The sequence below is a fragment of the Mus caroli genome, unplaced genomic scaffold (assembly GCF_978045245.1).
Source record: "Mus caroli unplaced genomic scaffold, Mus_caroli_1 scaffold_8, whole genome shotgun sequence".
NCBI classification, from domain to species: Eukaryota; Metazoa; Chordata; class Mammalia; order Rodentia; family Muridae; genus Mus; species Mus caroli.
The window spans coordinates 116,854,646-116,870,265 of NW_028227263.1; the positions used below are offsets into that span (position 1 = coordinate 116,854,646).

A 15,620-nucleotide genomic window follows, 5' to 3' on the forward strand; every position below is an offset into this window, starting at 1 on the left:
TCTGTAATTCCTCAGTATACTCTTGCCTCCCACAGAATAATTCAAGTTTGTAGTGGAGACAAAGGGTATTTTTTGTTAAATCCTACCCCCGCCCAGCAGTGGTCTGCAGGGCAGCATAATTTAAACAATTTGTTTGATGACAGAATGCCAGCTCCTTCCTTCACTGTCTATAATCCTCCCAAGGATTCTAAGGCATCCGTCCTCGTGCCAGGGTTCTATTTGGTGTGCGACATTCCTCGAAGAGCTCTGGCTTTCCTGTTTTAACCACTTCTCAGAAAGAGCTTAGCATTCAGTAAACATATCCTGTCACTTCTCAGGGACACCTTAACCCGTGACTCACCAGGGAGTCAGTCTAATCACACACACACAAGGTCCAGTCCTGACCTATGGAGCTCAGGAATCTGATTGTTAGCCGTTGGCTCACAGCCAGAGGCTGTGCTTTAGAACAAAGGAGCTTTGGCTTTAAGCTTGTCACTCTGAGCTCATCCTGTTTTGGCCCTTGGCATCCCTAACAGGTTAATGAGGGTTCTACTTGGTTTTCTTTTGCATTGAGAACCAAACGGGGGCTTTTTTCTTTGGAGAGCTTGGCTATGAGCTATCTCCCCGACACGGCCGAGGGTGAGGATGGCTTTTGTGTTGTTTGCAGTGTTGGGCATTGAATGTAGGACCTTGGACTTGCTAGGCGAGTGCTCTGACGTTGCACCTCATCTCAACCCAGTCCTTCATTGTCGGGGTGGGGGGGGTTTGTTTGAATTTTGTATGTGTGTGTACACAAGGGACCCTGGAGTCTATAGGAAGGCTCAGATCCCCCTGGAGCTGGACATGGTGGGTAGGTAGTTATGAGCATGGATGCTGGGAACTGACCTTTGGTCCTCTGTAAGAGCAGTGGTAACCACTTTTAACCACAAACATCTCTCCAGCTCCTTGTTTTGAAGCATTATAGATAAGGAAACAGCCTGGGCTACAGAGCGAGACTTACTCTCAACCCAAAAAATAGGAAGAGGAGACAGACACAAAGAAGGTGCCTTACCTAGCTATAGCTAATCTCACTCTTAGGAAGGGGCTTAGCAGGGACAAATCCTCTCAGCCTGAGTTGCCCATCTAGTGCCAAGAGCCACCAGGGCTACAAGAGGGAACTTGTGAGTCAACCAGCCCAAGGAGCTGCCTACTTACTGAATGCCATTGTGCCCACTGGGCCTGGACTCTTTCTTGTCTGGGGGCTCCCTAGCAGCTGAGTCCTGCGTTCCCCCTTAGACCCTGGTGACTGGAGGCTTCCCCCATGGTCAGAACTGAGGCTGGCCCTCCCCTCCTCTGCAGAGTTGCACATTCCCAGCCACCCCCAGCTGTAGGAAAGTTCCCAGCCTGGCCTGGGCTCCCAGCGGCGCCGGAATTCCCGGCATTCAAAGGAGGCAGGGAGGGAGAAAGGGCTGTCTGCTCCAGAGCCTGGCAAGAGGAAGAAAAGCAATTCCCCTCTCCAGATGTGTTCCAGCTGTGCCTCTAGGTTCCAGGCTAGCCTCAGCCCCGCCTCACTTTGATGAGTTCCATTCCTTTTCCCACTCCAGCTCCTATCTATGCTTCAAAGCCCCAAATTACCAGGACCAGGAGGGCTTTTGCCCACCCATCAACCTGCATACAGCTGTAGTCAGGCTCAAAAAGGAGTTAGAGGACAGTAATAATATGGTCGGTGCCTGGAGTCCCAGCTGCTTCTGAGGCAGGAGGAGGATACCTGAGGCCAGCCTTGGCAACACAGCAAAAGCCCTTCTTAAAGAGTGACACCAGGCCAGGCGTAATAGCATATGCCTTTAACCCCAGCACTTTGGAGGCTGAGACAAACAGATCTCTGTTAGAGGCCAGCCTGGTCTACAGAGGGAGTTCCAGGACAGTCAGAACAATGTAGAAAGACCCTGTCTCTAAAAAAGGCAGGTGGGGTGGGGTGGGGTACGTACCCTTCTCTGGTTCTCATTGCCTTTAGCTGCTGCAGAGCATACTTCTGCCACTAAGTTTTCTCAGGGATACCCCCTTCACCATCACAGGGCCACCATGTCAAGTAATACTGAGCCAGGCATCTACTTGCTATTCAGCAAACCCCACTCCACTTTTCTGCCAGATGTCATTGCTATTCATGGAGCCTTTCTCAACTATGGGAATGACCTATCTGCTGGGTCCAATGTGTAGGCACACTTTTAATCCCAGTACCCTAGAGGCAAGCAAATCTCTGAGAATCTGGGGCTAGCATCGTCTACCTAAGTAGTTCTAGGTCAGCCAAGACGACATAATGACGCCCTGTCTCAACAAAAAACTACATGTATGTGAGCTGAGGACAGTGGCTATGTGTGGTCTTCAGCAGTGAATCTCCTAGTTGTGTGAATGAACCTCAACTGACATGCAAGCCTGGTACCCTCTAAGGCCAGTACTCACTAGTGTAGTTCACTGGCTGCAGGCCACAAAACTGCTTCTAGGCCAAGTCAGAACTTTCTTGACAGAAAGTTGGCTCTGGTTCCTGAGGTCCCTGGATCACATCTCAGAGGTGTATGTGAACAAGACAACCTAACAATCCACCAGCAGATCCTGATTTGTTGTTGTTGTTGTTATTGTTTGGTTTGGTTTTTGGTGTTTCGAGACAGGGTTTCTCTGTGTAGCCCTGGCTGTCCTGGAACTCACTCTGTAGACCAGGTTGGCTTTGAACTCAGAAATCCACCTGCCCCTGCCTCCCAAGTGCGTGCGCCACCATGCCTGGCCAGATCCTAATTTGTAATACCCCCAAGAAACCCACCCGACCCTCTGGGCTGGGCCGGCTACTCTGTAGGCTTGGGTTTCTCCCATGAAGCTGAATGATTTAACCGTCCACTCCCCAAGCAGGACTGCAGAGCATAGCCTCTTAGCACAGCTTGCAGGGCCTGGGCCCTTCCACCTGCTTTTGTGGCTCAGCACCACTTCCTGCTTCCACTGTGTGCTCTTGAGTGAGTCACTGCCTAGCATTCTATTTTCCTCTACAAAGAGCACATAACAGACTGACATCCACAGAGGCTCCTAGGCACTGGCCTGCATGTTTGTCTGTGTGAGGGAGTCAGATCCCCTGGAACTGAAGTTACAGTTGTAAGCTGCCATGTTGGTGCTGGGAATTAAATCAGGATTCCCTCGGAAGAGCAGCCAGTGCTTTAACCCCTGAACCATCTCTCCATCCCCTGATTTTTTTTTTTTTTTTTTTTTGGTTTTTCGAGACAGGGTTTCTCTGTATAGCTCTGGCTGTCCTGGAACTCACTCTGTAGACCAGGCGGGCCTCGAACTCAGAAATCCACCTGCCTCTGCCTCCCGAGTGCTGGGATTAAAGGCGTGCGCCACCACGCCCGGCTCTGAATTTTTTTTTTTTTTTTTTTGGTGGTTTTTCGAGACAGGGTTTCTCTGTATAGCTCTGGCTGTCCTGGAACTCACTTTGTAGACCAGGCTGGCCTCGAACTCAGAAATCCGCCTGCCTCTGCCTCCCGAGTGCTGGGATTAAAGGCGTGCGCCACCACGCCCGGCTGAATTATTTTTGAAACAGTGTTTATGTCAGGCCAAATTTGAACTCACCTCCACAGCCAAGGATGACCTTGGACTTCTGATTTTCCTACCTTCCCTTTGCAAGTGCCAAGAATACATAATGGCCAGGCAGTACTGGTACACACCTTTAATCCTAGGAAGAGACAGGCCTGGTCTTCAGATAAGAGTTCAAGGATAGCCAGGGGTAAACAAAGAAAATCAAAAACCAGTACCTCAGGGGCTGGAGAGATGGCTCAGCAGTTAAGAGCACTGACTGCTCTTCCAGAGGACTTGAGTTCAATTCCCAGCACCCACATGGTGGCTCACAACCATCTGTAACGAGATCTGAAGCCCTCTTCTGGTGTGTCTGAAAACAGCAACTGGGTACTCACATAAATCTTTAAAAACCAAGCAAGCATGTGCCCCCAACAGGTGAATTGCTCACACAGGTAGAGGTGCGCACTTGAGTCTGTCTAAGGTAAAGACAGGCTCCATGGGCTCCCTACATTGAGCACTGTCTGCCTTCAGGCTGGGCTCCACCCCCAGCACCTAAGCTCAATCATTTGAAGATTCAGAAGAGCATGGAGTTTGCCTGACCTACAGATGGGAGGCTGGTGGCCCTTCCTTATCAAATATCCATACTGCTGGCTGATGTTTTAAAACCTGCACCCACTTCCTTTGTATTGAAGACTACAGGCCTCATTCCTCGACTCTGTGTTCAGCAGGGCTAGGTGTGGCACTTTACAAGTCCCAGGGTTTGGAAGGCTGAGGCATTCTTGAGCCCTAGAGTTACAGATGAGCAAAGGCTATGAAGTGTGACAGCTCAGTGAAGTGCAAAAAGGCAGGGACATCTCACCTCTCACCTCGTGCAAAGCCCTGGGTCTGCTCCCAGACAAAACAAGGTAGGCAGAGAACAGAAGATCTGATAGTGTGCTATGATAGTTGTACACTCAGGTCCTGTACCGAGGTGGGGAACTAGGATCGCTTGGGCCCAGCATAACATAGCCAGATTCCTCAAAACCAAAAGGTTTTGACTGGCAAAGTGCTTGCTTTGGGAAGCATGAGGACCAGAGTTCAGTCCCAGAGTAGAGTTACATAAAATCAGGAAGGGCTCAAGGCTTGGTATTGGGTAGGACCAGGTTCAGTTCCTATCACCCACTTGCCAGCTACCAGCTGTTATGTAACTGGCTTCAGAATACAGATACATGAAACCTGTCTCAAAAAAAGAATGAACTGATGCTTGGCATGGTTGCACACTTGTAATCCTTGTGCAAATGAGGTAGAGACATGTAGACACCTGAAGCTCACTACCTGATTTCAGTGAGAGATCTTGTTCAACCTGCCCTTTGGCCTCCCTCAAGTGTATGTATATACAGTCTCAAAAAATCTTGGGGCTAGTAGAGAGATGGCTCCAAGGTTTAGCTCCAAGTTAAACAAGGTACTGGCTGCTCTCCTAGAGGACTTGGGTTCAGCATCTAAATGGTGACTCCTACCAGTCTGTAAATCCAATCCCAAGGGCCCACCACCCTCTTCTGGCCTCTGCAGGAATTGGGTATGTGGTGTACATACATACACACCTACCTACCAAAACTCATACACGTAAGTAACAATCTTTCAATAAAATTTAAGGTGGGCAGCACTTGAACATCCAAGATGGCCCTCTAATGTCTACATGCATTTACATACAGCCCTAAACATAAAAACCCGGGCTCTGCCCACCATGCATTCCACACAAGGGAAACAAACTAAGCCTTCTACCTGCCATCTCAAACCATAAAGGCCAGAGAGGGCTAAACGTGGTGGCACACGCCTTTAATCCTAGCACTCGGGAGGCAGAGACAGGTGGATTTCTGAGTTTGAGGCCAGCCTGGTCTATAAAGTGAGTTCCAGGACAGTCAGGGCTATACAGAGAAACCCTGTCTCAAAAAACCAAAACAAACAAAAAGTAAAAAATAAATAAATAAACGTACACACACAAAAACAGAGCTCAAATGCTCTGGATCTGGAAGGCAGCCATTACTCCATAGTGCCACTTACTAAGGGTGTTTCTTGCACTGTCCAACCACTAATACTACAAAAAGAGACCAACACAAAAACAGGAACATTAAAATCCTAGGATGTTTATTACAAAGATCCTTGAGATGGGCTTATCGGTAGGATTTCTGGTATCGGGCACGGGCACCAGGACCTCCAAACTTTTTGGATTCGCAGCGACGGGGGTCAGCTACAAGCAGGGTGCGATCGTATTGGATGAGGATATCTTTGATCTCCTTCTTAGAGGCTTCATCCACATCTGGAGATTAATAGACAAGACCTTTAGTTTGGTCCCACCACATAGCCCACCCACCATGAAATGAAAGACCAGCTCTCACTCACATTTTTGGTAATAAGCTACCAGGGCCTTTGAGATGGACTGTCGGATGGCTGCAAGACACAATGACCAAAAAGCTTTGTGAAGACCCAGTCCTTCCAGGAGCTGCCTCACACCCATAGGCTTAGATCCTGAGACTTACCATAAATTTGGGCCACATGTCCACCACCCTTCACACGGACCCGGATATCCACACCAGCGAATCGCTCCTTGCCCAGAAGCAAAACAGGCTCCAGTAACTAAAGAAATGGGAAAATATGGGGTTAAGGAGTTAAATCAGAGCCTGACTTAACCACCCTCCATGGGCATTCATCATCTCCCTTTGTGTGGTTCCCACCATCACTAGCATCAAGGAGGCAGCCTATCCTAAGATCCCTGTGCTCTTCAGAGTCCCATGAACATGTGCCCATGGAGACCAGAAGAGGGCCTGAGACACCGAGGAGCTGGAGTCATGGAGTGACAGGCAACTATGAACTTCCCCAAACAGGAAGCAAGGTCAGATAGGTCCACTGTTCTCACAGTGGTCATTCCATCTTCTCTTTGGATCAAATTATGTCCAGCACCTAGGACCAGTCTATCCAGAAGCCCCCCGAGTGGCAGGCCTAGATCCACCTCCATCACTGGTGTTTGCCCAATTCACAACACAGGGTACACACACCAATCCTTCAAATAAATTGACAGACCTGACAGCCCAACTGTGTCCTTTTTAGTCACCTGACAGACTTGGATTAAGACTAAGCGTGAGGGCCTAGTGGCATTATCATCAATATCTATTGGCAATATCACCATTACAGTGCATCGTCTTGGATATGATATTCCTTCTTACATGTACCAAAACTCATACAACAATGAGTTCTGGGTTGCAAAAGAGGATTTGTTCTTGCACTTGTTTTTCAGTTTTTGTCCACTAATTCAACAAAAACTCATACAAGTGCTACTAATGTTAGATTTCAGAGGGCTCCTATTGTAATTTTCAAGGTTCCACATTGTAGCCCCATGCTGACCTAAACGGCGGCGCTTTGGATTCGTAACTCGTAATATGCTATTCTCCAGGGAGCTAGGAGTATACACAGGAGCTGTAAACTCATACTTCTAGACCAGAAATCGTCAATCAGGTCGGATACACTGTGCTATTCCCCTGGCCACGGGCCCCTCGCTTCGAGGTTATAGAATAGCCCACGTTTTCATGTATTTTACCAGCTCCGACTTCATCTTTACCAAGCCCAGGTTAAGATCTACCGCGAGGTAAGCCATCCTCCCTCCCCCACCTCAGCTCCCTATCATCCCGGGGCCTTCCCTTCAGTCTCTTCGCCACCCGGACGCCCGTGCCCGACCCCAACACCTTGTACTGCAGCGTGCGCGGCTCGATCATCTCCAGGGGACGTCCGTTCACCTTGATGAGCCCATTTCCCCGTTTGCAGTGGGCCACAGCCGTGGCTGTTTTCTGTGAAGGGCGAGGGAGACGGCGGGGCCGTGTGAGCGCGGGCCCCTGGCTCAGTGGGCCCCAGCTCCTCATGTCACCCAGCCTGGGCCTTCTCACCCCTCTCCCCACCCCCGCCTCTTTCCATGCCGCCCCTGGCACACCTTGCGTCCGAAGACCTGCACGGACTGCAGCGGACCCTTGGACGGCATAGCTCCGAGCACAAGCACGAGATCCTCACCACGCAGAGCCGCGACCGGAAAAGGAAAGCGCGAGGCCAACCCAGCGGATTTTTCAGGGTCTGCGCAGGCGCATTGAGCGCTACGTCACGACAGAAGCGGGCTTTACGGCAGACGTCGAAGCCTTAGAGGGGACGTGTGAATTGCGGCGGGAACGCCTTCAGGCAAGGGAGGGGGCGGTGTCCGAGGGGAAGGGGCGGAGCTGTGCGGGACCGGGAGGGAGGGGCTGGCCTCCTTTTTCCATTACTTTTCCGCAGCCTTGTTCTTGACTTTCGGCCAGTTCTTATAGACATTCCTGCTCTTCGATGCTCTCCTTCGGCGCTTCTCCAGGCCGATTCTCACCCTCTTCCTCCCACCCTTTCCCAGGATCCCCATCCCATCGGAGTCTTCCCGCATCCACTATGCTAAGTCAAGCTGGCTTTTCAGAATCCTGCCTCCAGAGCCCTCTTCCCTAGCCCTTCCCTCACCGCGAATCTGCCTTTCACCAGAACTGCCTTCCTCTTCTTCCCGGGAAACCTGACCCCTTAAAAGCCCTTTTCAACGCTCTCCTAAATAAACTTCTCTTGCCTCCTGGTTGTGCCTTATATACGTTTTTTTCCTCAGAGTCTCCGGCTTTCGCTGCCAAAATTAACTACCTCTTTGGTGGCTCCTCTCCCCAGCAACTGCTCCAGGGACATTGTTCTCCCAGCTTGGCCCTCCCCTAGAAAACTACCCTCAGGACCTGTCTTCAGGGCAGTTATCTTAGATCATTATCCAGAATCCTCCAAATAGCCTAGCTTTAAGATTTAATACTTTTTGGCCGGGCGTGGTGGCGCACGCCTTTAATCCCAGCACTCGGGAGGCAGAGGCAGGCGGATTTCTGAGTTCGAGGCCAGCCTGGTCTACAAAGTGAGTGCCAGGACAGCCAGGGCTATACAGAGAAACCCTGTCTCGAAAAACCTAAAAAAAAAAAAAAAAAAAAAAAAAAAAAAAAAAAAAAAAAAAAAGATTTAATACTTTTTGGAGGTCAGGTTCCCGAGGGAGGCCTCCAATCTCCTTGGAAATGTAGTTGCAGGGTGTCTGAGCCACACCCAACTTGTGTACCTGTCACCAAACTCAGGTCCTCTCTAGGAAGAGCAGTTAGTGCTTTTAACCAGCCATCTTTCCAACCTCCAAGTGACGGTAATGCTCCTCTAAATCCTCTGCTCTACGTGTTTACTCCACAGAATTCTCCGCCCACCAACCTGAGGAAAACCAGCTTTTAATTTTTTCATAGTACCCACCCGAGAATTGTTCTAAGTCACTTCTCAGGATTGCCTCAGTTTCCCTTGCAGCACAGGGTGTGGAGACATTAAGGGGTGTAGAGACTTTTGGAGGGCAGAGTTATCAACAAAAAGACTAGGTATGGTCATGTGCACCTGTAACACTAACACTTGGAAGGAGGAGGAAGGGTCAGGAGGAGTACCGACGCCATCCTCTCCTCATTATGAATATCTGACCAGCCTGGGCTACATGTGACCCTGCTTCAGAAAGAAAAGAAAGAAACTAGCTAGCGAAGTGCCCAAGCCTGAGGGCCCGAGTTTGGTTCCTGGGACTCACATAGTAGAAGGAGAAAACAAACTCCTGCAGGCTGTCTTCCAAGCTCCACATGTGCACCGAGGCGTACACACACAGACACACACTAGAATGTAATAAGATGGAAGACACACAGTGGATCTCTGGATTAGAGGTCAGTGCTCCAGGCCAGCCAAAACCAAAGCATAGCACTGTCCACACTGGTGTGACCATGCCTTGGCAGTGGTAACTCCTTCTTAGAGCTGGGAAATTAGGGGAAAACCACTGGGCTCTGCAAGCAAGCAGTTATGCATGCTTGAACATGCTCACAGGAAACAGTAGGGCTGGTGCTCTGGATTTCTGACCCACTACCCCAACCTTCAGCAGATAAACGTCTTTCAGACACAAAAGTGATAATTATGTTGATTACAGTCACACTTAAACAGCGCTTGCTCTTCGCCAGGTGCTGATCTACTCTAAATGTGCTGAGTGCGTTGGCTAACTCTGAGGTGGGCAGACATATTATGGCTACACAGCACAGTATTTGTCCTGGACATCATAGATTTATATTTGTCAACTTCCAGCAGGTGGCAGTAAAATACTTTGTCCTACCCTGGTGGGTCCTTCTGTCCACCCACCCACTTACAGCCCACCCCATACTCCCCTGCTCCACCCCACAATTTCTTTTGGAGTCCAGTCTGGCTGGAAGTCACAAGATAGCTAAGGAGAAGCTGGCTTTGAATCCCTGATCCTCCTGCCTCCACCTCCCCAGTTCAGGGAATACAGATGTGTATGTACTTCGGCATCCAGTTTTAAGTGTCTTTTTTTTTTTAAAAAGATTTATTTATTTATTATATGTAAGTACACTGTAGCTGTCTTCAGACACTCCAGAAGAGAGAGTCAGATCTCGTTACGGATGGTTGTGAGCCACCATGTGGTTGCTGGGATTTGAACTCCGGACCTTCGGAAGAGCAGTCAGGTGCTCTTACCCACTGAGCCATCTCACCAGCCCCAGTTTTAAGTGTCTTAAGGAAAGGGCGCATCTTTTTTCCTTTTGTTTGTGTGTTTTTGTTTTTGTTTTGTTTTGTTTTGTTTGGCTTTTTGAGACAGGGTTTCTCTGTATAGCTCTGGCTGTCCTGGAACTCACTTTGTAGACCAGGCTGGCCTCGAACTCAGAAATCCGCCTGCCTCTGCCTCCCGAGTGCTGGGATTAAAGGCGTGTGCCACCACGCCCGGCTTGTGTTTTTGTTTTTGTTTTCCGAGACAGGGTTTCTGTGTATAGTCCTGGCTGTCCTGGAACTCACTTTGTAGACCAGGCTGGCCTCGAACTCAGAAATCTGCCTGCCTCTGCCTCCGGAGTGCTGGGATTAAAGGCGTGGGCCACCATCCCCGGCGTTTGAGTGTGTTTTAAAGATTTCTTTTACTAGCCAGGCAATGGTAGTGGGAGGCAGAGGCAGGCGGAGTTCTGAGTTTGAGGATAGCCAGGGCCTCACAGAGAAACCCTGTCTCAAAAAACAAACAAAAAAGAGCCGGGCGTGGTGGCGCACGCCTTTAGTCCCAGCAATCGGGAGGCAGAGCCAGGCGGATTTCTGAGTTCGAGGCTAGCCTGGTCTACAAAGTGAGTTCCAGGACAGCCAGGGCTATACAGAGAAACCCTGTCTCGAAAAACCAAAAAAAAAAAAAAAACAAACAAAAAGATTTATGCTCCCTCTCTCACTCTCTTCCCCTCCTCTACCCTCCTCCCCCTCTCGCCTGTGTGTGCCTGTGTGTGCCTGTGTGTGTGTGTGTGTGTGTGTGTGTGTGTGTGTGTGTGTGTACAGACCCAAAGAAGTCAGGTACCCAGGTACCCAAAGAGGTCAGAAGAAGGCATCGAATCTCCTGGATTTACAGTTAGTGTGAGCTTCCCAACAGAACATCACAACTGAACAGGAGCAGTACAATCTCTGAACTGCTGAGCATCTCTCTCCAGCACACTCTATGAGTGTTTTGAAACAGGATATTTTGTTGGCCAGGCTGGCCTCAAACATATGCCCTTGAATTCCTGATACTCTTGCTTCTGTCTCTTAGATACTGAGATTACAAGATCATACCCAGTCTATGGAAGCCAGCTATGTATTCTGAGTTGGCTGGGAATTTCTAATGATGCTCCTGCCTTAGCCCCAACCTTATAACTAACTGTCTGTAATTTCAGAGAATTAGACAATTTCTTCTGGCCTCTGCAGCACTGAACAAATGTGGTACACAGATATGTATACAGGTAGAACATCCATCCACATAAAATAAAATAATAGATAGGTAGATAGATAAATATAGATATGGATAGATATTTTTATTTTTATTTTATAGGTTATTTTATAGGCATTAGCGTTTTGCCTGCATCCATCTGTGGAACAGGAGTTACAGACAGCTGTGATCTGCCATGTGGGTGCTGGGAATTGAACCCAGGTCCTCTGAAAGAGCAGCACGTGCTCCTGCACCTAACCACTGAGCCATCTCTCCAGCCCCAGTAATTTTTTTTTTTTTTTTTTTTGGAGACAGGTCCTCACTATGTGTTTCTGGCAGACCTACAACTCCCTTTGTAGACCAGACTAGCCTTGAAGCCACAGAGATCCAGCTGCCTCCACCTCTCAAGTGCTATGCTAGAATGCTGGGATTGGGCATGACCCAACATACTCGGCAAATATAATAATTTTTTAAAGATTTATTTATTATTATACATAAGTACACTATAGCTGTCTTCAGATGCACCAGGTCTCATAACGGGTGAGCCACCATATGGTTTCTGGGATTTGAACTCAGGACCTTCAGAAGAACAGTCAGTGTTCTTACCCGCTGAGCCATCTCGCCAGCCCCCAGTAATTTTTAATTAAAAAAAAAAAGCATGAGGAGAGTACAGCAATTAAGAGTACTCTGTTCTTCTAGAGGTCCTGAGTTCAATTTCTAGTGACCACATGGTGGCTCATTTACAAGAGGATCTGATGTCCCTCTGCTGTCATGCAGACATACATACATATAGAGCACTTGTATACATACATACATACATACATACACATAGAGCACTTGTATACATACATACATGCATACATACATCTTATAAAAATCTGATTGAAGGGATGTCTTTCTAACTGGCACACAGAGCTCTTACAGGCTATGTCATTCTTTAGGGCAAGATCGTTTGGAGATAAGAGAAATTTTGCAGATAAGGAAATTTAGGGCCAGAGAAGTGAGCGGGCTTGTTCCAAGCTTTTCGGACCTGGAGACACCAGGTCACTCTGCTCAGCAAGTCTGGTCTGCTAAGAATGTCAGCCACATCAGGGTGGTTTGAGGAAAGTCAGTTGGTAGGGACTGCTGTGTTTCTTGACGGTGCTCACTGAGGCTCTGAAGTCCTGCTTGTCAGTGGTCCTGCCATCCCTGTGAAGCATCCTCAATAAATACAGCCTGTTCTGGCCAAACACTTAACTTCCTCTTTCTCTCTCTCTCTCTCTCTCTCTCTCTCTCTCTCTCTCTCTCTCTCTCTCTCTCTTTTTGGTAAAAGTAGCCTTCAACTTGTTTTGTAGCCAAAGATGGATGACCTTGAATTCTTGAACCTTTAACTGCCACCTCCCAAGAGCTATTGATTGGTATTTCTGAGAGAACAGGGATGCTGGGAGCTCAACCTATGAACTTGTGAATGCCAATCAAATAATCTACTACAGAGCTGCATCCCCAGCCCAGAGCACCTGTGGGTTTTTGTTGTTGTTGTTGTTGTTTTTTGGTTTTTTTGTTTTGTTTTGTTTTGGTTTTGGTTTTTTTTTTTTTTTTTTTTTTTTTTTTTTGGTTTTTCAAGACATGGTTTCTCTATGTAGCCCTGGCTGTCCTGGAACTCACTCTGTAGACCAGGCCGGACTCGAACTCAGAAATTCACCTGCCTTTGCCTCCTGAGTGCTGAGATTGAAGGCGTGCGCCACCATGCTCAGCTGAGCATCTGTGTTTTATAAGTCCTGTGGGGCTGGAGAGATGACTCCATGGTGAAGTGTGCTAATTCCTTTTCTAGAAGACCTGACTTTGTTTCCCAGCCCTACACATTGGCACATAACTGTCTATAAATCCATTTCCAAGGGATCAGATGCCTTCTGACCTCCCCAAGCAACCAGGTATCCCGGTAGTGTAGGCAAAATACTCATGCACATAAAATGAAAATATTTTCAGGCTGTCGAGATGGCTCAGTGGTTAAGAGCACTGACTACTCTTCTGAAGGTTCTGAGTTCAAATCCCAGGAACCACAACCATCCGTAATGAGCTCTGACTCCCTCTTCTGGGGTGTCTGAAGACAGCTACAGAGTACTTACATATAACAAATAAATCTTTAAAAAATTATATTTTCAAAAAAATTAAAAAGTCCTGCATTATATTATATTCAAATAACATTAACAAATATATTACATTATAGTTGTATTTTATTTAGATATTCTCCCTATGTGGGCCACATTTTTCCTGTGTAGACAAAGAGATGCTCTGTCTGTGCAGGTCAAGATGACTTTGAGCTTCCCTTTTTTGTTGTTTTTGGTCTTTTTGAGACAGAGTCTCTATTATGCAGTGCTGGTTGTCTTGGAACTCTCTATGTAGAACAGGCTTGCTTTGAACTTACAAAGATAAACTTGCTTCTTCTGTGTGTTAGAATTTATTATTATTGTTATTATTATAATATTTATTTTGGTTTTGTTTTGTTTTTTGTTTTTTGAGACAAGGTTTCTCTGTGTAGCCCTGGCTGTCCTGGAACTCACTTTGTAGACCAGGCTGGCCTCGAACTCAGAAATCCGCCTGCCTCTGCCTCCTGAGTGCTGGGATTAAAGGCGTGTGCCACCACGCCCGGCTCAGCCTCTGCCTCTTGAGAGCTGGGATTAAAGCTTCGCCCTGCCACCATGGCTGGCTATATGTATTTATTGATTATGTATATGTATATGTATATATATATATATATATATATATACACACACATATGTAGCTATAGTTTCTGCATGTAAGTCTCACTTTGTCGACCAGGCTGGCCTTGAACTCAGAAATCCGCCTGCCTCTGCCTCCCGAGTGCTGGGATTAAAGGCGTGCGCACCACCACTGCCCGGCTGGCTAGGTACTATTCTTAATAGAAAGACAGGTAAACAATTCTGCTGTAGTTCTTTAAGTCTTATTGATTTATGATATGAACTACTGACCTAAACTTACTATAACTCCGGGGCGACAGGGTGTTGCCTCGGGGTCCCCGGTCAGGTCGGGGGCTACTCCTTCTCCACACTCCGCAGCTTGGGTCAGAGGCTTAGATGCCCACCCGGGGCCATGTGGAAAGTGCCTGGCAGTCTCCCCGTGTCTGCCTGCCCAGAACACAGGAACTCTGGCCGGATGTGGTATATTTCTCCCCCTCTTCTTCCCCAGGGCCTCCCCCCCTCCCTTTTCCCCAACAAAACCCCTTGTAAAGAAAAATATGATTGGTCAATGCAACAGCCTACCCTGATCCCCCTTGCTTTCTGCTCCCATCCATTAAACATTTTGTATAATCTCCCTCCAGGGGTGCAGTTCAGACAGGCCCTGAACTGGTCGCCTCCCGGCAGACACTGATTTACGCAGTAAAAGGCGCCATGTAGAGAAAACGCTCCCACCAGGGCAGACACTGACACTTCCACTTCATCTCCTGCGCTCAGACACCCACTCCTCTGCTTTCCCTATGAATAGCTTGGCTTTGCTTGCTCTGGAGTCTGTATGGATGGGATCACACCCTCTGCCAGATCCCACTGTCTGGCTGCTTTCACTGTGCATACATGGGTTTTGAAGTTTGTGCTTTTCAGCAGTTTGGTGGAATTTACTGTTTCTTCCTCCTCTTCCTTCTGCCCTCTCCCATTTGGTTGTTTTGAGAAAGGGTCCTGTTTTGTAGTCTAGATCCATTGGGACTTCAGAGTCTCCTACCTCAGTTGGCCAAGTGCCAGTATTACAAGGTAGGTACCGCTATATCTAGCTGAAGCACGTGACTTAAAAAATGTAAACTTATTGTATATATATATGTTATATGTATATATGTTATATATGTGTGTGTATTGTATATATACATATATACACATATGTATACACACATTCATGAGTGGGTGCATGTATTCCAACTATAGCATGGATGCAGAGGTCAGAAGAAAACTTTTTGGCTATTTTCCTTCTATCTTAGAGGTTCCAGGGATAGAACCCAGATCTTCAGGTTTCTCAGCAAGATACTTTATCTGATGAGCCATCTAGATTGCTCAAGCATGCTGCTTTTATTAACTTTGTCTTGAATTTTTTTTGGGGGGGGGGTTTCGAGACAGGGTTTCTCTGTGTAGCCCCGGCTGTCCTGGAATTCTGTAGACCAGGCTGGCCTCGAACTCAGAAATCCGCCTGCCTCTGCCTCCCAAGTGCTGGGATTAAAGGCGTGCGCCACCACCGCCCGGCTTGTCTTGAAGTTTTATGTATGTGGAATATTAAGTGTGTATGGGTGTCAGTGCGTCACATGGATGCAATGTCAGCCGAGGCCTGAAGAGGG

At 47.9% G+C, this 15,620-nt stretch overlaps 1 protein-coding gene and 1 non-coding gene across 2 annotated transcripts; both read right to left on the reverse strand.

Annotated features, from left to right (window-relative positions):
- Positions 1-5,619: 5,619 nt before the first annotated feature.
- Positions 5,620-7,608, reverse strand: Rps16 (ribosomal protein S16). Its single transcript, XM_021167407.3, has 5 exons — positions 7,475-7,608; positions 7,233-7,334; positions 6,033-6,129; positions 5,896-5,943; positions 5,620-5,812 (listed from the first exon to the last, which is right to left on the reverse strand). The coding sequence occupies exons 1-5, from the start codon at positions 7,520-7,522 to the stop codon at positions 5,667-5,669; spliced, it is 441 nt and encodes a 146-aa protein (XP_021023066.1). The 5' UTR covers positions 7,523-7,608; the 3' UTR covers positions 5,620-5,666.
- On the reverse strand, positions 6,702-6,826 carry LOC115031666 (small nucleolar RNA SNORA40). Its single transcript, XR_003837331.1, has one exon. It is a non-coding gene; the product is annotated as a small nucleolar RNA SNORA40 (small nucleolar RNA).
- Positions 7,609-15,620: the final 8,012 nt, after the last annotated feature.

Bases quoted from the DNA above. Each gene is read 5' to 3' on its own strand.
- Rps16 (XM_021167407.3), bottom strand. From the start codon at position 7,522: ATGCCGTCCAAGGGTCCGCTGCAGTCCGTGCAGGTCTTCGGACGCAAG. The intron at 7,335-7,474 runs GTGTGCCAGGGG...CGCCCTTCACAG, and splicing joins TGCAGGTCTTCGGACGCAAG to AAAACAGCCACGGCTGTGGC. The intron at 5,944-6,032 runs GTAAGTCTCAGG...TGTGTCTTGCAG, and splicing joins ACATGTGGCCCAAATTTATG to CCATCCGACAGTCCATCTCA.